Source organism: Oncorhynchus mykiss, chromosome 15, assembly GCF_057628025.1.
Source record: "Oncorhynchus mykiss isolate SJ-2025 chromosome 15, ASM5762802v1, whole genome shotgun sequence".
NCBI lineage: Eukaryota > Metazoa > Chordata > Actinopteri > Salmoniformes > Salmonidae > Oncorhynchus > Oncorhynchus mykiss.
The window spans coordinates 23,680,831-23,706,114 of NC_143036.1; the positions used below are offsets into that span (position 1 = coordinate 23,680,831).

The window sequence follows — 25,284 nt, forward strand, 5'->3', positions numbered from 1 at the left end:
TCCGTGAGCCCTGCTGACAGAAATAATCCTGCTCTCCTTTTTTTATCACTCCCTTTTTATATCCCGGCCGTCGAAGCACGCCATCTCCCTTTTGAACTCCTCCTGTTTAAATTCCTCTTTATTTTGGTTGCCTCAATAGTCACAGGCTATTAGACTCCAGAGATATAGATCAGCACCCGAGCCAGTCTGTTTTTAAAATCTCACACTGTCTCCCTCTGGCCGCTGCCTGTGAAGGATTGCAGTGTGTGTGTGTGTGTGTGTGTGTGTGTGTGTGTGTGTGTGTGTGTGTGTGTGTGTGTGTGTGTGTGTGTGTGTGTGTGTGTGTGTGTGTGTGTGTGTGTGTGTGTGTGTGTGTGTGTGCATGCTTCTCTATGTCTAAGTATGTGTCTGTATAGGTTCATCTGTAAAGATTTGCTTATGTGTTTTTGTGTGTGTGCGTGCATGTGTTTTGCGGAAGCTCAGGCCCATTTCTGCAAGGCTGGTCTCCTGCGCTCCTCTGTTCGACAGATCGTTTTCATAACCACTTTTCTGAGGTCAGAGCCCAGACTGCTGCAGTCACGCAATCCCCCGCCTGCCGTCCTGCACTACACCACTACCACTTCACCAAAGCCTCTTAAAGGGCCAGCAGTCCCTTTGTCTCTGCTGCTGTTTTAAAAAATATATATATATATTTAACCTTTATTTAACTAGGCAAGTCAGTTGAGAACAAATTCTTATTTACAATGACGGCCTACACCGGCCAAACCCGGATGACACTAGTCCAATTGTGCGCCGCCCTATGGGACTCCCAATCACGGCCGGTTGTGAGCTCAGCAGGATGCTATGGTGGCAGGATGCTATGACACAACTGTGATTGCTGCTCTTTAATAAGTGTTAACATACACACTACCGCTCAAAAGTTTGTGGTCACTTAGAAATGTCCTTGTTTTTGAAAGAAAAGCACATTTTTTGTCCATTAAAATAATATCAAGTTGATCAGAAATGTAGTGTAGACATTGTTAATGTTGTAAATGACTATTTTAGCTGAAAACGGCTGTTTTTTATGGAATATCTACATAGGCATACAGAGGCCCATTATCAGAAACCATCACTCCTGTGTTCAAATTGCACGTTGTGTTAGATAATCCAAGTTGCTAATTTTAAAAGGCTAATTGATCATTAGAAAACCCTTTTGCAATCATGTTAGCACAGCTGAAAACTGTTGTGTTGATTAAAGAAGCAATAAAAATGGCCTTCTTTAGACTAGTTGAGTATCTGGAGCATCAGCATTCGTGGATTCGATTACAGGCTCAAAATGGCCAGAAACAAAGAACTTTCTTCTGAAACTCATCCGTCTATTCTTGTTCTGAGAAATGAAGGCTACTCCATGCGAGAAATTGCCAAGAAACTGAAGATCTCGTACAATGCTGTGTACTACTCCCTTCACAGAACAGCGCAAAGTGTCTCTAACCAGAATAGAAAGAGGAGTGTGAGGCCCCGGTGCACAACTGAGCAAAAGGACAAGTACATTAGAGTGTCTAGTTTGAGAAACAGACGCCTCACAAGTCCTCAACTGGCAGCTTCATTATATAGTACCTGCAAAACACCCATCTCAATGTCAACAGTGAAGAGGCGACTCCAGGATGCTGGCCTTCTAGGCAGAGTTGCAAAGACAAAGCAATATCTCAGACTGGCCAATCAAAAGAAAAGATGAAGATGGGCAAAAGAACACAGACATTGGACAAAATAACTCTGCCTAGAAGGCCAGCATCCCGGAGTCGCCTCTTCACTGTTGACATTGAGACTGGTGTTTTGCGGGTACTATTACTGAAGCTGCCAGTTGAGGACTTGTGAGGCGTCTGTTTCTCAAACTAGACACTCTAATGTACTTGTCCTTTTGCTCAGTTGTGCACCAGGGCCTCCCACAGTTTGCGCTGATACTTAAGTACATTTTAGCAATTCCATTTACTTTTTAAACTTAGGTATATTTAAAACCAATTACTTTTAGACTTTTACTCAAGTAGTATTTTACTGGGTGACTTTCACTTTTACTTGAGTCATTTTCTATTAAGGTATCTTTACTTTTACTCAAGTATGACAATTGAGTACGTTTTCCACCACTGCCGCCCTATGGGACTCCCAATCACGGCCGGTTGTGACACAGCCTGGATTCTACTCCACTCTGACAAGTCAGGCCCTAACCAGTCAATTAGTCCATTGAAACTCAGCGCCTATTTACACCCCTCTCTTTTTTCCTCTCAACAGAACGAGGAGGTTTTTGTGTTTCTGTCAGACTGGGCAATGACATGGTAATGGCTGTCTGGAGCTCTCGAATTCCGATGGCGCATTGACAAAGCTTACCATTGTCCACTGACCGCCTGTGTCCGACTCCCATGTTCTCCCCTGCCCGCACCCTGTCACAGACATACTGTGCCAGCCAACATACAAAAACAACTGAGACTGAAGAGAGGGGTGGGAGAGGTAGGGGTGGGGTGGGTTTGGTTGGGTGGAAGTCACAATTTGAGAGGCTGCAGTGCATTGCGTGTGAAGGTCGGGGCTAGAAATTGTCACATGTGGCCAAGTTCAGCGACTTAATTGAATCCAAACCTCCGGACAGACCGAGCGAGCTCCAGCAGTTCCACACAGATGGGGTGGCTGTGGCCATTTGATGTTTCGCTATGCTAATTGTCTTAGCTTTCTTTTCAAACGCTGTAATTTAATGGTTGGTCCACATGAGCTCCTGGATGCTTTGAAATGTCATTATCTTAGGGAAATAACGCTGACACATACTGTATGTGCAGAGCGTAATGTCGAATAAAAATGGCCTCATAGGTTTTGATGTGTTTTTCCAGATACATCCTGGAATTGCTGTTTTTGATTTTCATATTATGTCATCACTTGTGAACCCGAGGCACCCAGAATTCTGAGCCTTCTGTGAATCTACCCCAAATATTGTGACAACCAGAGGTGGCAGTAAATCTGGGAGGGTGGGAGGGAGGATGGGGAGAGAGAAAGATCATACATGATACACAGAGAGAGGACAGAGGAAAGAGAGAGAGCGAGAAGGAAGGAAAGATGGAGGGAGAGTGAGAGAGACAGAGACAGAGAGACAGAGAGAGAGTCAGAGAGGAGGGGGAGAGAGAAAGATCATACATGATACACAGAGAGAAGACAGACGAGAGAGAGAGAGAGAGAGAGAGAGAGAGAGAGAGAGAGAGAGTCAGGGAGGGGGGAGGGGGAGAGAGAGAAAGATCATACATGATACACAGAGGGAAGACAGACGAAAGAGAGGGAGCGCAAGAGCGAGAGAGGAGGGGGGAGAGAGCGAACGATCATACACAATACACAGAGAGAAGACAGACAGAAGAGAGAGAGACAGAGAGAGAGAGACAGAGAGAGACTCAGCGAGAGAGTCAGAGAGAGAGAGATAGAGAGAGGGAACGCCAAGGTGTGGTGTCGTGTTGTGGGCCTTGCCAGGCCCTTAGGCCAGGGAGTGGTGTTGACACAGAGGCAGAAGGGTGTAAACTCCGTCGGAATAATTGAATAGTCAAGGAGGCAGTACATGACAAGACAGGAGCACTTTATCTGCTACAAGAATTATAACAGCACCGATACAAGTGATATAGTTTCACCTGGACCCAGTCCCATGACAACAGTGCCTCGACGTATAAAGATAAAATATCATACTATGTGTCACTCACGATATTACCACTCACAAAATGCATCCCCCCTCCCCAAGGTTAATGATATTTTCACATGACACCCCCCTTGTATTGAACCCACACAATGAATTAACTCAAGACTTATAATTACAACCACAAATAACAATAACTGTAGCGACCCTGTGTTTATAAATGTGGATATCCACTTTGCCATTTCAGCAGGGTTTTGTGGCACAGTCGATCCCATGCAGGGCTACAGAAGGTTGAGGGTTTGTCAACCACCACAGACAAGCTCTCTCCCTGTCTGGTTCATTACACTACAATCACAGCTGGCTGCAGACAGTGATCAGCGTTTCTGTGCCAATGCACCACACAACCGATTAGAAAATCCTAACTGCATACTGATTACCGACTTCGGTTGCTTCAACATCATGGGTTGTGTTTTCAACACCACAATCACAAAGACTAGGCCTATGTCAATCTTGACAAACAGAAAATACATCCCTCCATACCTTGTACCCAGTATGGAAGGCTTGGCTTGACAATCTCAGAATGTCATTAAACTTTTTAGTGTTTTGTAACTAATGACTGCTTACATTCATTAAATGGCCAGTGCACAGTTTGGAGTGGAGGAAGTGTGCAGGTAGCCTACGGAAGACTTTGAAGTAGCCTAATCAGATTAAAACATTGTGACTGGTTGTGTTTATGCCACAAATAAAATATAATACATTTTAAAAGTTAAATGACAAATATTTAGGCTATACTGAAGTATTAAGTTGTAGGTGTGCGAGGAATAGCCGCTTGGATTGGAGAGGAGGCAGAGCGCGTGTTAAGCTTTCCTGAATAACTGGGCCTGCCGGGAGCATATGTGGCCACATTATTATTGGGAGAATTATGATTCGCAACAGACAGCACATTCAGCATCAGAAGTAAAAATACAGCCGGACTGGCGTGATACTGTGCCTTCCCAGACCTTAGAAACTGCGACAGTAGACCCAGAAATGAATGAAACATTAAATTCATAGGGCTCTTGCGCCTTTATTCATATGACATATAATTTTGTACTCAGTTAAAAACAAAAATGCAGTATTTTTTGCATTGTGTTGTAGGCTAGTCTAGGTAGGATAATTGTGTCAATAGGAGAGCTTTGAGTTGTGCGTCTCATGTCTTCACTGTTCTTTCGTGCGTAATGACGCAACTGGCCTCTCCGCTGCCTGTCAGCTATTCTCTTTTTTTTAATATATTTTTCTCACCTTTATTTAACTAGGCAAGTCAGTTAAGAACAAATTCTTATTTTCAATGACGGCTTAGGAACATTGGGTTCGACTGCCTGTTCAGGGGCAGAACGACAGATTTGTAACTTGTCAGCTTGGGGATTTGAACTTGCAACCTTCCGTTTACTAGTCCAACGCTCTAACCACTAACCCTCTTGTGGATTATAGAACATTGGTGCGGCTTTTAGTGATTTTATGTGTGGTATGATTGCTAATTAGCCTATTGCAGATCTGGACAAACAATCCACCTACCACTATTGTCACTATGAATGGATAGTTAGACCGTATTGACCTGTAGTTCGCGCGCAGAAAAGCGTAGTGCATAAGGGAAGTACCAAACCTTGATAGGGTAGGCGCATGCAAGCAGATGAGGACATTTGGCTAGAATGGAAACAATTATATAGTAAAACCTACCAAGCGGTGAATGTAAACCAGGGGGAAAAAAACACACCATAAAGCAATGAATAATTGAAAATAATTTAGATATTGCCGTGATTAAACCACGGTATGTGGAAATACATGAATGACATTGCGTGCGAACGGATCGGTATCCCGTAGATCCGACTTCCCTCTGTGAAAGGGCGTCTGCGTCTCCGTGAATATGCCCTTTGAGTCGTCTCAGCGCTAGGCATGTTGTATTTACTGTATCAAGTAATAGGGGTGATGTTACTTCAAACAGCCACGGGAACGTTCAATTTATGTTATTATGGTCTTACTTTACTACGTGTTCCGACTGAGTCATGTTCATGGATTCTTGTGTTGCACCCTTAAATTACTCTGTGGATCTACTGTGTGATGTCTGTTGGCGGCTTGGGGGAAAACACTGGGAATTTGTTACAGAATTTGTTAGAGAATTCCATCTGAATATGGAAGTTTGGATCAAAGTTCAAATTCTTAATTATATTGTTCAGAACTTTCACATTTTCCCAAGAGGAGATCTCGTGAACCCATGCGAAAAACTGATAAGAGTGAGAGAAAACACGTGTCATTCAACGCCTAATGAAATGTCGATGACATCGTCGACAACGTCTGAGGTGGGAGGCGACGGCCAACAGGTCCGAATTGGGATTGGGGTTGGGTGCTGCTCTGTTGATGCATATTTAATACTGGCTCTCTGATGAAAACAAACACTAGTACATTAGTGTGGAGAATTTCCCAGGCATCGCACGCAACCTATACGGGTGCTCTGCCAAGGGAGCCCCAGCAGCTGCTGAATATGAGCATAACATACTGTTCCTCAGCTGGCCAATTTAAACACGATACTCAGGGCCATGTCAACAGACCGTTTGAGTGGCATGGAATTCTTCCTTTGCGCAAAGCTCCCGTTTGTAGCTAGTACAGGGGCACATCTCGATGAACTAACGTTAAAAGAAAATAGCACGCCCTCGACCCTTAGTCATTTATTTTTGAGTGAAATCGTATTAGTTGATATTTATCGAAATCAAATCAAGGATTCCGTAACAATAAGAAGACATTGGATTATTTGATATCATAGTCATTCATTCTGCATTGTCCCATGAGTAAGTTATTATAGCTATCTTTATACGCTCTGTATTCGTAGCACTAGGCCTCACTGTAATAAGGTCAGGATCAGGGATGATTTTGACAGTAACTGCTTCAAAGTGGGCTAGTAGGCTAGAGGCTCGGGTTAGACCAGGTTAGACTATGGTTTCACTTTGTTATTTCAGATATGGCACTTAAAGTATGTGCCCATGACAGCTCAGGTGTGCGACAAATTTACATAGAAAACCATGGTGATGCATGTAGAGTGGGCATCATTAACAGGCAATGGGGAAGAGTGTTTGTGCTCTTTGTACAGTGGCCAAATACAAAGTGCTGTACAACTGGCATAGGGGCCCAATTCATTAGCTCAGATTAGCTAAATTTCAGTTGCTATAATGATAGACATCTGGGATGAGGCCTGTAAAACGCCAGCGCTGCGCTTTGTAACGGAGGGCTGTTTAATTTGGAAATGAAACAAAAGCTATTACAGAAAACAAACACATTTCCTGTTGTGTCTTTGAGAGGTGCCAATGCCAGCCCATAAATAAGTAAATATCACTATGAAATCTTTACGTGTTTAACTGGAACTCTTGGCCGTTAGAATGTTGAAGCGGATAATTTATGAATGGCGTACAAATGTGTTTTTTTTTCTCACATAAATCTTTTTCCAGCTTGTTAATTAAATAATAATTATTAGTTTATGCTCAGATAATAAATGACACTGCAGTTCTCAAAGAGACACATCTAGATGAAATAGGGTGAGTTTGACACCGTGGCACAAACATTCAGTCAAAGGAATGCCATGCAGACACTAAGCACCACTGACTCCATCTTGTGAAGAGAAACACTTCATCAGAAGTCTACTGATACATTCTTCTCGACCCATCTCTCACGTACAGCTTCTTTTCTCTGTTTTATTTTACCCCGGCAGCTCAGTTTTAGACATTTAAAGCCTCAAAGCTGATCTCCCTGCAGTGCTGAGCGACGTGATGTCATTCAAAAGCCTAGTGAGGCCGAGGCTGTAAATCCGGCAGCATTAGGGCCTGGCGTGGCCCTGTTTACTGTCAAACACTTAAGACATACCTTAGTTTCTTCTGTGTTACAAATTGTGCTTGGGGGCTTGAGAGCCCTGCCAAGGAGTAGTCACGCAAAGGGTTCTGCAGCGAATAACTGGAGCATTCATTAGTCGTAACTGTCCTCTGCCACTTCTCATTCAGAGCAATTACTCCCTTATGTGCTTGGAACCATGCACTCGTTATTATCCCCTAACGGTTGTTTGGGTTAGCTTTTTTCTCCAGTTCACTTTCTTTCTCTCTTTTCATTTTTCTCTCTCTGTTTTCTCTCCCTCTCTCTCGCTTTCTCTCCCTCTCTTCTCTCATTCAACAAGAAAATATTTTCTGCTTCACTCATTTCGTTGCCATTGCTCTGTGTTATACAGTATGTCACACAGACAGGTGGTCCAGGAAATTACATAAATAACAACGTTTTCTGCATATTTTTGCTGTGCTTTCTAACCCTAAACCCCCCCAAAAATATATTGGAATAACTAAATGAAGAATTCAACTCCAACCCTTCGTTTCACATCTGTATTGAGTTACAGTGTCGTGGCGTTTCCTACATATTGATAATGATAGGAGAACTGGTACTTTCTTCCCTTCATATTCTTTGTGATAAACTGGTACTTGTACTGAACTGTTACTGGGACATATACTGTACAATGGAGTAATTAATCCTATTACCACATAGAACCAGATCAATTTAGAGGACAGTAGGTATTGGCTGGTGAACCCAGTGACAGCATGGTAACCCAATGTCCAGTACAGTACAGCACTTTACTGATTGGCCGGTTTTCCATAAACCCTCCCTTCTTCCACACCAATCTTTGCCCACATTGCTAACTTGGGGTCATGCCCAGGGCCACCTTGTTACCCCGACATTACTTTTCGCTGGAACAGCCACACTGAAAAGCTTGCCCCTCGATTTATTCATTAACGGATCCTATTACTGCCAACAGTGCACCCGTTGTGAGCGCCCATCTCGAATTGGCGAAATCCTGCGTGATAGCTAATATGTCCTGATATAGGAAACTGGCAATGGGGGGAGACCGGACGCCTGCCAACAGGTCCATGGTTGGTGATGCGTTGTAATCAATTGCTTGATTACCAAAATCTACTGAAAGGCATGGTTAAATGCACCTTTGAAAAATAAAGGTGTTAAGCTGGATTATATGTCCCTGAAAACTGGACAGACATGCAAAACACATTTAAATATCACTATCAATACATTTATCCATCTAAAATATCAGAAAAAAACATATTAGATGAATACATATACAACAGCTTTCAATACCGAAGTGCTTAGGTTTAAGTTAAACAACTCAAGTCAAACAATGGCTTTTTTTCGGGGGGATTAAAGAGCTTATGTTTGGTAATGTATTATTGTTATGTGACTGCTATATATAAAAGTACCATGTATGTAAAATGTGAATACAAAACGTGTATGTAAAATGTAATATGTAAAATATGTGTATATGCAGCAAAAAAAGCTTTACATTTAAAAAAAAGTTATTTGTCCTCCGAAGCGGGTGGGTGGTGGAGGGGTTAATACATTTAAAAAATACTAATTTTAAATAAAGATGAAAAAAAAGTGCACATTTTTAGCCCTTTTTCTCCCCAATTGGTGGATACATTCTTGTCCCATCGCTGCAACTCCCCTACAGACTTAGGAGAGTCGAAGGTCAAGAGCCATGCGTCCTCCAAAACACAACACTGCCAAGCCACACTACTTCTTGACACACCGCTCACTTAACCCGGAAGCACCAATGTGTCGGAGGAAACACCGTCCAGCTGGTGACCAAAGTCAGCTTGCAGGTGCCTGGCCCACCACAAGGAGTCACTAGGGCGTGATGGGACAAGGAAATCCCGGCCGACCAAGCCCTCCTCTAACCCAGACGACACTGGGCCAATTGTGCGCCACCCTATGGGACCCCCAATCACGGCTGGTTGTGATACAGCCTGGAATCGAACCAGGGTCTGTAGTGACACCTCTAAGCACTGCGATGCAGTGCCTTAGACTGCCGCGTCAACTCGGGAGGCACGTTTATCACAGTCTCAATGAGTTATCAAATGAACTCTCTACACATGGGGCTCCTGAGTGGCGCAGCAGTCTAACGCACTGCATCTCAGTGTAGAGGTGTCACTACAGACCCTGGTTCACTTTCAGGCTGTATCACAACCAGCTGTGATTGGGAGTCCCATAGGGTGGCGCACAATTGGCCCAGTGTTGTCTGGGTTAGGGTTTGGCCGGGGCAGGCTGTCATTGCAAGTAAGAATTTGTTCTTAACTGACATCCCTAGTCAAATACTAATAATAATATGGCTGCAATAGTACCACATCTGCAAACCATACAGTGTACTTACACAGAGGAAAACAGGTATTTGTATGTGGTTGTTACAGTCTTATACCCTGATGAAGACAGCTTGGTAATTACATGTTTGCATCTGAGCTCCTAGAGTGTGCGGATCTCTTTTATTTTCAAGTTTTCTACTCCGCTAGCCAGCACCTCGCCTAAATAGGTGTGCGTTTCTTTTTCTTCTAGACCAACAAGTATCAAATCTAACAGCCCAATAAACATTTCATTTGTCATAACAAACATTGTCTTTTTATAACAGCTGATTAACATTTGAAGACCTTGTTGAGTGCAAATTCATATTAACCCCCCCCCCCAAAAAAACATGAATCTAAACATATGAATGAACAGCAGGAGTAGGTAACTGAGAATGAATTGCTATATAAATGGAAAACAAAGTAATAGCTGCTTCCTACATATTGCCTATCTAACTCATTGCCAGTACATTGAGATGTATAAAGGCCTAAGTGACATGCAGGGGAGGGGAACATCATATAGTTTGTCTGAGCTTAGTGCTTAGCAGCCTGCTTGACTGTGATTCCAGAGGACAGACTCCAACAATGGTGTTGGGCCAACAAAGGGCCACTCGGTTCCATATGAAGGGCACACAAACAAACCGCCATGCTGTGTTCTCAGCTCTGTGATGCTCAACAGTAACAGTTTGCTGTTTTCTGTTTGCAGTGCGAGGCCCCTCAATAAGGATTTGTGGTAATTCACTTATGGCCATTTGTGATCCTGGGGGCTTTGTTCGCCAGTGGCCACTCAAGCGGAGAGGTCAGCTCAGACAAAGGGAGTGTCACGCCTTTGATTCAAACGGCTAACGAGTTAGACATTAGGATCCTAAATACCTACACCAGCTTGCCATCCAGACCCTTACTGCACACATACAAGAGGTTAACATGTGAACACTATTTTATGGTATTGTATGGAGCTGAGTTACAAGGTCAAAAGCTCTTTGCAATGAATGTTCAATTCAGCGAATAGAATTGCATTATCGTATTAGTTACCTCAATGGGAGGAAGAAGCATTCATATTTGCATTGCAAATGGAATGATAAGCATACACATAGACTTATGTTGCTCATGCAAACATAACTTGCTCACGCAATGCATAAATAATTACCCATGGCGTTGTAAGCAACGACAAAAAAAAAAGGGCAATATTGGCATTTAGGTTTGTCAGGAGCTGTCGTAGAGAGAGATGCTCCACATCAGTGAAGCACACGCAGATAGATGGGAGGGAACTGTGTCTTGGCAGGTAGCCAAGCGGATAAGAGCTTTGGGCCAGTAACTAAATAGTCGCTGGTTCAAATCTCAGAGCTGACTAGGTGAAAAATCTATCAATGTTCCCTTGAGCAAGGCACATAACCCTAATTGCTCCAGTAAGGTGGTCTGGATAAAAAATCTGCTAAAAGACTCAAATGTCTCTCTTAGTGGGGTTGATAATCACAGAGCCTTGACACTCCCCATCCTTCATTCAGGGGAAGAAAGGGGAATGTATGTACATGCTGTAACATCATTCTAGATGTTAGAACTAGACAGAATGTACACATACAGGAGGTCAGAACACCATGAGAAAAGAGTCCACGTTACAGTAATTCAAAAGTCCAAAATGTCTGATATAGGCAGGAATGACCTTTGTCTTCTCAAGAATGTTTGGGGTGACAGGGAAGAGAAGTGGAACGGAATCAGCAGGATGAGGAATGAAGGAGAATGTGTCCACAGGCAACCTAGCTGGGATTCTGCTCTGTGCCTCTCTGACACTGCAGCACAGCAGCAACGGCTCATCACTTTGGATAACTCCTCTGACCTGTTTTGACACATGACATTCAACTGTTACGATACGCTGAAACCCCAGGATCCCTCGGGCGCAATATGTTGCGTGCAAAATAACTGACCGTGTATCTACAGGAAACACACAAGGTACTGGATTTACATGGGTTGCAGTCTTTTCTTTGTAGTGGGATCGTGATAAACGTTCAAGTGATGACTTCATTGTCTGGTTTTATTGTTCCATCACCGTGACACAATAGTTGGGTGGCAGTTTGGTCACAAGCACCAGTTGAAAGGTCAATTAGTATGCTTTATCTGTCTGGAGATTGGTTCCTCTGTTGCCTCTTATAGTCATTTACACAATTAGCCAACCATGTAGACAGCATGGCATACAAACATGAAACATTTGTACTCTAAATGCTTTTAAGATGTGCAACTCCACACATCATAAACTTTTGGGGTGGATGTCTTCAACTTGTCACAATCACTAATTGATAAAACATTACGGCACACTTCAACTGTTGTCCCTTGTTCAGTGTTGTGAGTCTGTACCCTGAGTGTACAAAACATTAAGAACACCTTCCTACTTTAGCTCTCAGAACAGCCTCAATTCATTGGGAAATGGATTCTACAAGGTGTCGAAAGCGTTCCACAGGGATGCTGGCCCATGTTGCCTCCAATCATTCCCACAGATGTGTCAAGTTGGCTGGATGTCCTTTGGGTGGTGGACCATTCTTGATACACACGGGCAACTGTTGAGTGTGAAAACCCAGAAGCGTTGCAGTTCTTGACATATTTAAACCGGTGCGCCTGGCACCTACTACCATACCCCGTTCCAAGGCACTTAAATCTTTTGTCGTGCCCATTCAACCTCTGAATGGCAGACATACACAATCCATGTCTCAATTGTCTCAAGGCTTACAAATCCTTCTTTAACCCGTCTCCTCACTTTCATCTACACTGATTGAAGTGGATTTAGCAGGTGACATCGATAAGGGATCATAGCTTTCACCTGGATTCACCTGGTCAGTCTATATAATGGTGTTCCTAATGTTTTGTACAGTCAGTGTATATTGTATGTACTGTACAGTATCTTGATATTGTGGAGACATGTTTGACACTGTGCCCACCAACCCCATGGAAAATATTGACACAGTTTACAGACTTTCACTGTCTGAAATCTCCTGTTGTAAGCCTTAGCTTACATGTCAACAACATGTTGATGCATCATTGCACTCTATAGTGCTAAGCTAAGGGACTTCTCTGACCAGAGGTTTCATATGTATGGGGCAACTTCCTGATTGACGACCTCAAGGTAGAAAAGTTTAGTGGGACGGGACACAAGGGCCTTTGTGGCGTGATTAAAAACCGGAGGACGTCTAGGGCCCGACATTTTGCTGACGTACATTGAGCATGAGGTTAAGGTTCCTGTAGCCATCCTCTTCCCCATTCTTGGCTCATTTATAGTGCTGAGGACAAAAGAGGCAGACATGTCTTACCAAAGCAGTTTCCTCAAAGTGTTGCACTGTGGCAGGAAGGCCCAGTCCTTAGTTTCATGTCAACTAGTACCTGACATATAGTTACATCACATTGTTTCCACAGACAACCCCCTCTGGCACACAGCCAGGTCTGAATTTACTATGCGCAATGTCAACAAGTCTGCATGCGAAGCCAACATGCTGATCTAAAAAAGTACAAATATTGACAAAGTTCCTCAGACTACAGTACAAATGTAGGATCTTATTTTGGCCTGTATTGTCACGGTAAAATAATCCTGCAGCAACAGGATTTGAACATTTAGTGGTTAGGCTATTAGCTTGCCAAAAGTAGGCTACATGAAAAGTGCAATACTTTTTTCAGTGCATTTATGTAAATCACAAAGTTCATCTGCATTTCCCGCAGTGCAAGAAAATTCTCAGAAACAGAAGAGTGAACAAATGAAGATCCTACATCTTTATTAAGTTGGAAAACACCATTTGGAAAGATTTGATAGGATTATCACAGATAAAGTGTAGATAATGCAGGCTGTTGAACCTCTCAACACAAAACAGAGCCACACTGACAGATGGATCTAATGAAACACATGTTCCAGAGGTTAAAATAAGCGTGAAATCCGATATAGAAGCCTTTAAAAGATTTTGATTTACCATGTAACGCATAAAAATATAACTGACCTCATCCCACACATTTACAGTAACTCTGTGGTGATGAACATCCAACCTGTTTGTGTAAGGAAGGAACGAGGATGGTGTGTGTGTGTGTGTGTGTGTGTGTGTGTGTGTGTGTGTGTGTGTGTGTGTGTGTGTGTGTGTGTGTGTGTGTGTGTGTGTGCGTGCTTGGGGAATTGTGTGCGTGTGTGCTCGCCCGCGTGTGTGCATGAGTGTAGGAGTGTGCACGTGGCCCTACGGGATTTCGATATGATAGCACACTCTCTTGAAGAGCACAGGGCAGTCAGACTAAACAACTGTTATTGTGATCCCAATGGATGGACCTGAACTGAACTGAACTGCTCTGGCTCTGTGTCATAGAACCCATCAGTTTTCACTGGGTGAAATGTTCTGTTATAATCTCCACCCGGCACAGCCAGAAGAGGCCACCCCTCATAGCCTGGTTTCTCTCTAGGTTTCTTCCTAGGTTTTGGCCTTTCAAGGGGAGTTTTTCCTAGCCACCGTGCTTCTAAACCTGCATTGCTTACTGTTTGGGGTTTTAGGCTGGGTTTCTGTACAGCACTTTGAGATATCAGCTGATGTACGAAGGGCTATATAAATAAATTTGATACATTTGAAAATTTGATTTGATGAGACTAGTTCTCTTACTCATCCCTAATGGGAGCACATGACGACTGTAGAAGACCCAATCTAATTACAGGGGGAAACGCATCCTAAACATGCAGCAAAATGGCCCTTTGCAGTTCCTCCTGATTCGGTTTAGAATGACCGGAGCTCAAACAGACTTCAATCAGACTTCAAGTCCCACGTTGCACTATGGATGCTCTCTGAGTACTGGGTACATTAGATACGCAAACATATCTCTATAAATCATTGTTGTGTTTTCATTGGAACTTCAGAAATCCACAAACGCTATGTGTGACTACGTCAGACATCCCCAGCAGCACTATCAGCAGTTTATAAGAAGCAAAGATTGCTGCCAAGCTTAAATTTATCACATCCCTAGATTCGATTAGGTTTCACAACTCTGTTCGAAACTTTCAGCATGGATGCTGTATTTCAGAGAGGCCAGAAACAGAGTAATTGAAAATGAAAAGATTATCTTGCATTGATAATTGTTAGCCAGCTGAGACACTAACGCGAACATGCCCTGGCTTGTATTTGATCAACCCTCGGTGACAGATATAACCAGAGATGGCAAAAAAACTTGACGCAGCAGGAGGTCCCATTTGTCCCCTTAGCCACCTGCCTTATGCCTGTCCTTGTCCAGAGGAGGGAGTGTCAGGGAGGAGGTGTGGGTGAGTGCCAGGCCAATGTGCATGGCCCCGTAGGAGTAACGATGGGCAGAAGGGAAACCCGATCAGTCAGCCACGAGGATCACGGAGCGCCGACCGGGGCAAGAAGAGAGACGGTGACAGACGTCGTCAAAATCAGCCTTGGTCACACCTTGGCTGGCAGTCCAAAGTGTCTGCAAGGCCATCCTCCCATCGCTTGACTACCAAGCCCACAGATGGAAGTGGAAATGTTCTGCCTGGGTAGCAAGGCATGCTGACTGGGTGCTGAGGAGGAAGTGGTTATTTAGTACAGCACTGCAGTGCACACAGACATGGCTAATGCTTCTTTATGCCTTGTTTATGCCTTATTGTTAATCTTTTAGAGTTGAGAGTGTGGGTGGCAACCTTGTCTCACACTTCCCAGCTGTGAAATCCCACAGCCCATCACACAGCCTGTCACACAGCCATCACAAAGGCCACACAGCCCATCACACGGCCACACAGTCTATCACACAACCCCACAGCCCATCACACAGCCACAAAGCCCATTACACAGCCCATCACACAGCCCATTACACAGCCATACAGCCCATCACATAGCCACACAGTCCATCACACAGCCACACAGACAATTACACAGCCACAGAGCCCGTCACACAGCTACACAGCCCATCACACAGCCCATCACACAGCCACATGATGGCTGTAATTGATGTTTTACTGTAATTCTAGGCTAGTGCACCCAGCAGACACACACACACAGCCACACACAGCCACACACAGCCACACACACACACACACACACACACACACACACACACATACACACACACACACACACACACACACACACACACACACACACACATCACAACTGCTGCTACCAGACTCTTATTATACTGCTCAGTTCATACACTGTACCCCATCCCCCCATCCCCAGTACACATGGAAATATTGGACTATAGATTGTGCCTTTCTGTATTATACTTATGCAACAATGTTTATTCTATTCTACTGAGCCATTTACTTTATGTTCATATTCTTAGATTTTATATATTTTTTATTGTTGTTGCATTGTCGAGGAGGAACCTGCAATTAAGCATTTAATTGGACGATGTACACCATGTGCATTCCGTACATACAACTAATAAAACTTGAAACTAACATCCCTCTATTCTATCACACTTATCATTATGTTCCACAGGTACTATTTATCTTAAGTTATTGTTATTCTATATCTACAGGACATGGCATGAGTGTCTTGCCTGGGATTAAAATCGTACGACTCTACAATGCAACCATTTCAACGATCCTCCAGTTCTTCAGTACATGCCACTTTCCATTCCTGCAGCCTTTCAGAAGCTTGCAGTGCCGTTAGCAGGGATTAGATCCCCAGGACTGATAGAGGAGAAGAGAGAAAGGAGAGCAGATGGGCCTGTCCTTCATTACTGGGTCAGGACTCAACCCATCTGATCCTCATCACAGGCCCTATTGACTTCCTGATAACGGAAAATAAATAACATCTGAGAGGTAGCGTGATAGTGGATAGCACAGAGGCCCAGGAACAATGGGGATTCACTGGTGGAGTTGCAGAGTTATTTGGGGGTTTCTATTGGTCCCTCCTGCTACGTTATGTTGCATTACAGCCATAAAACAGACGCTCTTATCAAGAGCACCTTATTGCACAGTCATTATATAGTATATTGACTGTACATGTGAACCCACAACATTTGTGCAGCTAGCACTACCTAGAACATACTACTTAGCAAACATGCTGGAAAACGATTACGCCGAATGTTTTTGTCAAACCTGTTAGTTCACGTTAGAAACCCATGGATATGCATCTATTGTTATCTTTCTCCCGAAGCAGTGTATGTCCTACACATTTGGATCTACCCTTCAATTACCCCTCCTAACACACAGCGTTAAGCACATTCCTGTGTGACTGGAGACTGAAGAGATTGAGTCTGAAAGGACTCAGACCTGTCGTGTGGGACAGACTGTGAGGAGCTTAGTGGAATATAGAAAACATGGGGGGAATAAATGGAAGCATGAAGACAAAAGGGAACGGTTACTTCATCTGCAGTGTAAACCCAGAGCTGACTAATTACACTGAAATCCCAGGGCTGTGACCCGCCATTAAAACATGGTGGGGAATTACAGCTCACTGCTCTGACAACAAACAGAGACCCAACGATAGGTCCTGTCACAGACACAGCAATCTGGTGTCCAAAACCCAGGCAGACTCGTACGGTGCTGTAATCTGGTTTAATTAAAACACTGTAAACACTGGGAGGTTGTAGATGAGAGTAAACACATAAACCCACACACGTGCACACACACACACACAAACACATGCGCACACAGACACATTCTAACACACACACGCATATATGTCTTAATTGTATTGTTTATATAATTTGTTTTGTCGTGTTGCTTGTATATCGTTCTATTGAAAAGTTGTGTCTATCAATGTATTCCTGTTTTGTTTTTGTTTGTTGTTGGCCCCAGGAAGAGTAGCTGCTGCTTCTGCAAAAGCTTATGGGGATCCGAATAAACAAATTAACAAATAAACACACACACGCTCACAGAGGGGAGGGGAGGGTAGGGAGGCTAGAGCTTTGGTTCTCAAATAGTGGGTCATGGTCAGTGACTTTTGGGTTAAGGCTGAACATGTTCTTTTGTCTATTTATTGGGTCACAGGCAGGTCAAATGGCTTCAGCAGGGTCAGAAAGTAAAACATTGGGAGCCACTAGGTTAGAGACCTGAGTTATATGTCTAATCAAAGCTAATACGACTTACCTAACCATACATAGGGGCTGCCAAGGCAACATTTTGGGCTTTTATGATTTGTGTAGCAGAAAACACAGAGAAAGGAGCTACGTTCAGCGTAGGTTGATTGCTTCCAGTTCTGCAAATGTCTGCAAAGGTTTAGTGCTGGCTTCATTGTAACCTAAAGCTTTTGCATTATGTCGAGGCACACAAGTTATTGACTACTCACAAACCCATGGGGGAGACAGGATTGGATACTGTTCAACTTCCTTCAGTGAGGATATACAATTGGAATCTACAAGGATTCTATTGTATGCCGACTCAGTCAAACCATATTTTATCTGGATCTAATGTAGTCAACTGTACTGCCTCCAACCATGCAGCTACCTTAGAGGCAGAATCCTTGGAGAGGGCCTGAGAGCTGAACATGATAGATGGATCAAGTCGACACACATTCAAAGTTCAAATACCAGACATCCATGCTCATCACAGTCCTCAATAGCACTGGAAATAATCTGCATTGATTTAAATGAGTACTGCACTACACAGTGGTTAGCTATCATGACCTCTTAACATATAAATTGAACAGTAACCAATATGTTGTTCTATATTAAACAATATACCTGTATACAGTATATACTGTAAGCATCACGTATGTATTCTACACTCACATAATGCTAATAGGTCTAATAGGCTTGATACAAACAAAACCTCAATATTTTATAACATTTTCCAATTACTGTGGGTTATCCAGTTCCCTTAGGCCCTTAGGGTAAATTTGCACGCAACTGTACACACTACACTCTTTACTACTGTATACTCTGTTCTGCTCCACCCAATGGTACGAGACAGGGGCGGACTGGGACCAGAAATCAGCCCTGGCATTTCTAACACACCGGCACATTTTCTTCTTTGAGGACCACGCACCAGCCCATTTTCTTCCTCAAGGCCCCATTATTAGCCAGGACATGACCATTTTGCGTAAAAAACCCAAATAAGACAAACTAAATATGTGAAAAATGGACCAGCCCATCTGGCAATTTCCCAAAATGCCAAATGGCTAGTTCGCCCCTGGTATGAGAATAACCGCTATCAGCCGCTGTCTCCTGATCCAGCCAAAACCAGACACCAGGGCCCGTATCCATAAAGCGTCCGAGAGTAGGAGTGCTGATCTAGGGCCTTTCAGATAACAATTGTTAAGATTATATGGCCAGGTGGGGTCCTGATCCTAGATCAGCACTCCTAGTCTGAGACGCTTTGTGGATACGGGACCAGATATGTCGTTATTGTTTCTGTCTTTTCCAGTCATCCTCCCATCTGTACACCTCCCATCCTCATCTCCCTCCTGATCCTGCCTCTGAGACCTCTAGTCCCCCTAGTGGTGGGAAGGAAGACGGCACCCTTCTATTCTGACCGTGGCCTATAATAAACCACTCGATATAATAGGATAGGGCAGACACAAGGCGTACCTTTTATGTGTGGTTCTATTCCTGCTGTCTTTACGAGGAAGTCATGTAACAAATGAGAGCGGACTAGATTCAATTCAGAGAATGATCGAGATCTGAGGAGAACAAATGCTTAATGCCAACCTATAATTGATCTCATTAAATAGACCTAAGCATCAAAGCATCTAATCTGCTCACCGTGACTACTGTCCTCTGTAGTTCGGTAGGCAGCGCATGGCGCTTGCAACGCCAGGATAGTGGGTTCGATTCCTGGGACTACCCATATGTCAAATGTATGCACGCATGACTGTACATGGCTTTGGATAAAAGCGTATGCTAAATGGCATGTATTTATATATTACAGATAAGAACAGGCTAAATTAGAATAACTGTTCCTTTGTATGATTCGTTCTTCACTGTGCCCACCACTGAAGTTAGGATCCATTTCCAAGCTACTGTATGTTGCTTTGAGGACATCTGGTCCCTCTGTGATCAAATCCATTAAATCCACCATGTCATCATCTCACACTGGCACTTTTAACAGCCTTAGCACCTGTGATCTGCGTGATGGATAAACTGCCCTCTCGGTCAGGTTAATGGGGTTAAAGGGTGCCCGAAAGTTGCCACCATGCATAGAGTTGAGAGGTCAGGGAAGTGCATCAGGCTATGTGAGCTTTGAACTTGCTTCAGTGTCATAGAGAAAAGGACAGCAGAGTACATCAGTCCTGCTCCTGCCTTCCTCCAAGTCAATTGGTCAAATCGTTCTCTACTTGACTACAGTATACCTGTTCACCCCAATCCATTCTAAAAGCCCAACATGCACTGATGTGATTGTGATTGCTGTTGCATCCTCAAAGGAATTGCCTTGAATGAGGCAATTTATGTTCATTGCCCCTGTGCCCCATTCACCCTTCAGCAGGTAGAATCCCTGTTCATAATAAAGGCAAAAAAAGCATTGGGGTTGAGCATGTGTTTTGTTTCAGATCTCTCTCTCTCTCTCTCTCTCTCTTTCTCTCTCTCTTTCTCGTGTTTCATTTGAGCTTTCTCTCTCTCATGTTTCGTTTGAGCCCTCTCTCTCTCTCTCTCTCTCTCTCTCTCTCTCGTGTTTCATTTGAGCTCTCTCAATCTCTCTCACTTTCTCTTTCTCTCTCTCACGTGTTTCGCTCGGGCTCTCTCTCTCATTCAGCTGTTTCCTGAAAGCTTTGTTTTGACCTCAGTGCCATGGGGGCCACGGGCCCACAAAATGTTTTTAGGTCTTTTTCTGAAGTGCCCCATAAATATTTGAACGCTCTGTGGATGAGGAGTAACGAGGGAATAGAGAGAGAGAAAAAGAGCCAGACACTCGAAACACACTGATGATAGATGTTGCTGGAACGCACCCGCCTGTTTTCGCTATTGTTTGAATACACAAGAGACTTGAGGGGAAAGTAACGACTTAAAAGAGAGAAAGAACATTATCAGGTCATCTGGCAGAGAGGAAAACATCTTTCCCCACTTTAAAGTATTCCAGATTGTTGGTTGATACTCTACTGGAGGGACACTCTGTAACTCAGTGTAACTTAGTGCAGAGTATAAAAATCAGGTCCAGAGCATATAAATCAGGGTTGGCATCAATTCGAATTGAAGGCAGTCAATTAAGGAAGTGATTTGAATAGAAAGCTAAAGAAAATCAAACAACTTTTGAAATAAATCGGTTCTACTTGTTGGGAAGTCATTGAAAATAGATGTCAGTTTTCAATTATTGAATTGAAATTTCAGTTTACTTCTTGAATTGACTGCCCTCAATTCGAATTGACCCCAACCCTGATAAGAAATAGCCAAGACCTGGACGGAAGACAGCTCATGAGAAACAAAACAAGAAAAGGGGAGGAAAGTTATGATAAGCCCGAAAAGTATTTGTACAACGTTACAGTATAAGATAGAGGAGAGTAAAGTTGATTGTTGAAGAAGTAGTGGAGAGAAACTAGAATAATTCAAATATACATGTCATTGATTACCCCTCGTCAATCCAACCAACATTTTAAATATTGCAAATGAACATCAAATAACCTGATTCAAATGCACTTGTGTGCTAAATGTCAATTTACTTACAATTTTTCTTACAACCAGAATGTTCTTAAAACTATGCCTGCGGATATGTTGAATAACCATGTGTCTCACACAGTTTGTGTAACAAGTGTGAGACCCTGAACAGGATATTTAAATTGTAGGTCCAGGCAACCACACAAGCTCCCAGGCTGCTATTGAAAAGACTGAGGATATATTCTCAGTTTGTCACACTGTGCCCAGGAGCTGAGATCTCTGACTTAATGTCTGTCCCTGAAAAGAGAAGAGTTCTCCTGAATGTACTACTGAATGTATCTCCACTCATACACACAGACTGAGATCTATATTTTGCAGTCGACTACATACACTTACAGCGTAGTATAGTGTAGTTTAGTGTAGTGTGGTTCACCTGATCTGTGTTGTGTGTGTCTTGTTTTGAAATGTACTGTAGTTTCTGTGGTGAGTCTCTACTCCCTATAAGGCATTGGGGGAGGACGAAGTGTCTTCTTACCTGTGAAGAAGCTCTTGACCCGGAGGTAGCTGACACTGAGACGCAGCACAGACAGTTTATCCAGCTTGGAGATGATGTCTGGGGAAAAGGGCAGCATGCTGGCCAGCCGGTCCAGCTCCGCATTCAGGCGGTCCCGGTGCCTCTTTGACGGGTTGGACTTCTCACTCACCGTGGCCGGTTTCCTGGTGAAAACACAACAGGAATATTTTAGTGTCTTTTATTGTGACGGGTTAGTAGCTGTTTGATTCTAAAATATCTGTCAGGCTCAACTGTTACCGGAGAGATGTACTATGCTTTTGGGTACAGTACGGCCAAGAGTTATGGTTGTAGCAACAGAATATAAACAGGGAATCATTTTGTAAATCAATAAAAGATACTCATATTCTTTGAAGAGTTTTATTAGAGTCATCTTTATGACTCAGTCAAACACATTGATATAGTGAACGATGCAATATGTGAGGTCAATATACATACATGTTTCATTCAGCAATTGCATACACACACACACACGCACACACACGCGCACGCACGCGCACACACACACACACACACACACACACACACACACACACACACATACACACACACACACAGGGGGTAACAGCATTGCCAGTGTCAGATAATCAATACTAACTCTAAGGGCTTGAACACACGTTTGCCTGCCAAGAGTGCTAGCGAACCGAATGCAAACCGATTTGACATATAGAATCGTGCGAAAATGACGTCAGTCAGACGTCAACAGCACGCTTAACGATCGGTAGATGAATGGGAGATCCACATTCAGTGCGATGTGTGCGACCCTTAAGAGAACCTCTACAGACACAGATGGGTTGATAGCCTCCAGCACCACCCATGCCTGTCCAGTGACTCAAATCACCACCCCAAACCATCTCGGCGGTGCCCGTCTCAGATCTCCACTGCGTGGTTGCAACAGGTTCCCTTACTACTACCGCTGACCCCTGGCAGAAAAGAGGTAATGTCAGCTGAACTCCCTCTTGGTTCAAAAGAGACTTGGTTCAATGTACAACTGCAACAAGCTGCAATAGGATTGTGACTTTGAGTATGTTGTTGAGGAAACTCACAAAGCTATTACAGCTGGTTGCCTTACAATTGTATGTTGAATCAACAGTGCTGTATCCTTAGGAGTCTGATTTCTGTCAGCTAGCTACCCCCAGTCAGCTAGCTACCCCCTGACTCTCTTGCAAGCAAACCCAGTGCTTCAATTAAACCAGTCACGCCACCGTTGTTTACTAGTCCAAATGGGAGGTTATTTCACATTTGTGTCAACCGTCATACTGTTAAAGCAATGTCATTGATTGAGATTCATTTAAAATTGAATTACATTTATTTATATAGTGTTCTGAAATTTGACATAAATTGTAGCTCACTGAAACCTGTTGTTGCTGTTTAACATTTGAACTGTTAAGTGCTACAGTAGCTGATGGCTAGCTTGGTTAGCCTATACGGAATTTTTCTATGGCTAACATTTGAAACCATCAGGTTTCCTATGAGTCATTTTAACTATGCATCACCTTTGAAAAAGTCTGGAACCACAAGCAACCACAATAATTTGCAAACGACTCCTGCCTGCTGTCATTAAAAAACATCAAATGGCACTGATTTTACTAATAGTATGCCCATAAGAATAAGAACCTGAATATCAAAAGTAACCTTTACATAAAATGAATGAATCCAAATTGATTATATCTATTACTTATAATTCAACCCAAAGCCATGTGAATATTCGATATGTAATAGCATAAATATGACGTCAGCAAATCTATAACATTTTAAATTCGTCCAAACTTTTGCAAATCTTACTAATTTTGTTTTTAAAAAACGTCCAGTGTTTGGTTGGTAGTATAACAGTAGCTAATGTATCTGCATGCTACTTAAATACGAAAATATCACACAAATAATAAACTACAGGTTACTATTTGGCTGCCATGTAGGCTATCACAACAGCAAAAAAAAGTAGGAGAAAAAAACACATAAAATCCATAAAACAACGTTCAACATGCGTCAAATATAATATTATGGAGAAAACTTGTGATTCTTAACTGTTTTTGAACGGGCTTCCTTCTTTTCCTGCCCGCATACATGCAGTCTCCCGGTGGTATCATCGTCTTGCGCTCCGTTAAGGTAACAGGTGCGCTACAGAGAAGATGGAGAAAAGTTTTCAGCGTCCCACATATGACATTGGCTACAAAAAGTTTAATGAACAGCCGAATGAACTCCATAAAGTACATTATGTTAAAGCAGTTCATATAAGTCTAGTGATGCTATCAAAATCGAGTAATCAGAAAGAAAAGTCATAAGAATAAAGAGGATTGATGCGATACTATGTCCTCAACAGTTATAACGACCGTCAATATTTTGTTTACACTGGTGAAACGTAAATATGATGAAAGGCGTAAATTCATAGACAAATCAAAATCTATGCTGCCAACTCTCGCTAAAATTATTCGCATCAAATACATAACTGATGTAGCATAATAAAACGTTGAATGTCATTTTAAAAAAGGCTACTTGGAACAAAAAAAGAAAAAACATCAAATTAAAACACTTACCAAGAAGGTCTGTCAATATTACTTAATTCCAGTATAATGTTAGATAGGTCATTCAAATTGAATGGGTATTTTACAGACGGCACTTCCTACGTGAACAATAATAATTCCTCGAGAAAATACAGCGAACGTCTACCAGAGCTCTGAACTGATGTTTTCAAAGCTCGAGGCAGATGTGGTTGATGCTTTATACCGAATTGAGTCGCCTTCACTTCCTCGCGTTTCAGGTGGCGGATTCCTCTGAATGACATGTCGAGCTCTTCGCACGCAACTGCCTCACAAACAGACTGCGCGCGCACACACACACACACACACACACACACACAGAGCGAGAGAGAGACATTATGAGCAGCACAAGGGGAGGGATCTCACGCAAAGCACCACACTACAAATCTCTATGTAGCAGGGAGATTTTTACTGTCGAGCGCTGTCCGAAATGGAAAGGATATTTGGAGCAAGCATTTAGGAAAAATATATTGCCAATATATATCCATGGACACTTACCTGGAATAGTTTTGGATTCGTAAAACCACCTTTAAACAGTCAACTATTGCTGGATATACTATCTCCTCAACTTGGTTTGAATGGTGCGTTTGGCATTTATTCTAGGTTGTTTCATTCGAAGGATACGCCAGGAGTTTTAATGTTGTACAGTAATGGCTTATTTTGTTTACTAGCCCATTAATAAGTGCGTGCTGTGTTGTATTATGATGGTTTTAAAATGATCAAATAGCTTGAACCGGGGCTAGGCTATAGGCCCTATACAAAGACGCAGCGAACGTAGAACAAATCCAAGCAGTCGAGTTCAGTTAGCATTAGGTCGCTGCCAGATGCTAAGAGATTTTACATAGTCTATACGTACATTTTGATTCAATTTATTGCCCCTTTGTGTACACAGGTTAA

General features: G+C 42.9%; 1 protein-coding gene across 1 annotated transcript in view; it reads right to left on the minus strand.

Annotated features, from left to right (window-relative positions):
• The window catches only part of LOC110489811 (uncharacterized), a 63,764-nt gene extending 39,072 nt beyond the window's left edge, over positions 1-24,692 (minus strand). Inside the window, exons 1-3 of the mRNA XM_021562737.3 lie at positions 24,385-24,692; positions 23,876-23,968; positions 21,815-21,996 (exon numbers count right to left, since the gene is read on the minus strand). Of these exons, the coding sequence (XP_021418412.1) occupies positions 21,815-21,996; positions 23,876-23,937 (244 nt within the window). The 5' untranslated portion in view covers positions 23,938-23,968; positions 24,385-24,692. The remainder of the gene's footprint in view (positions 1-21,814; positions 21,997-23,875; positions 23,969-24,384) is intronic.
• Positions 24,693-25,284: the final 592 nt, after the last annotated feature.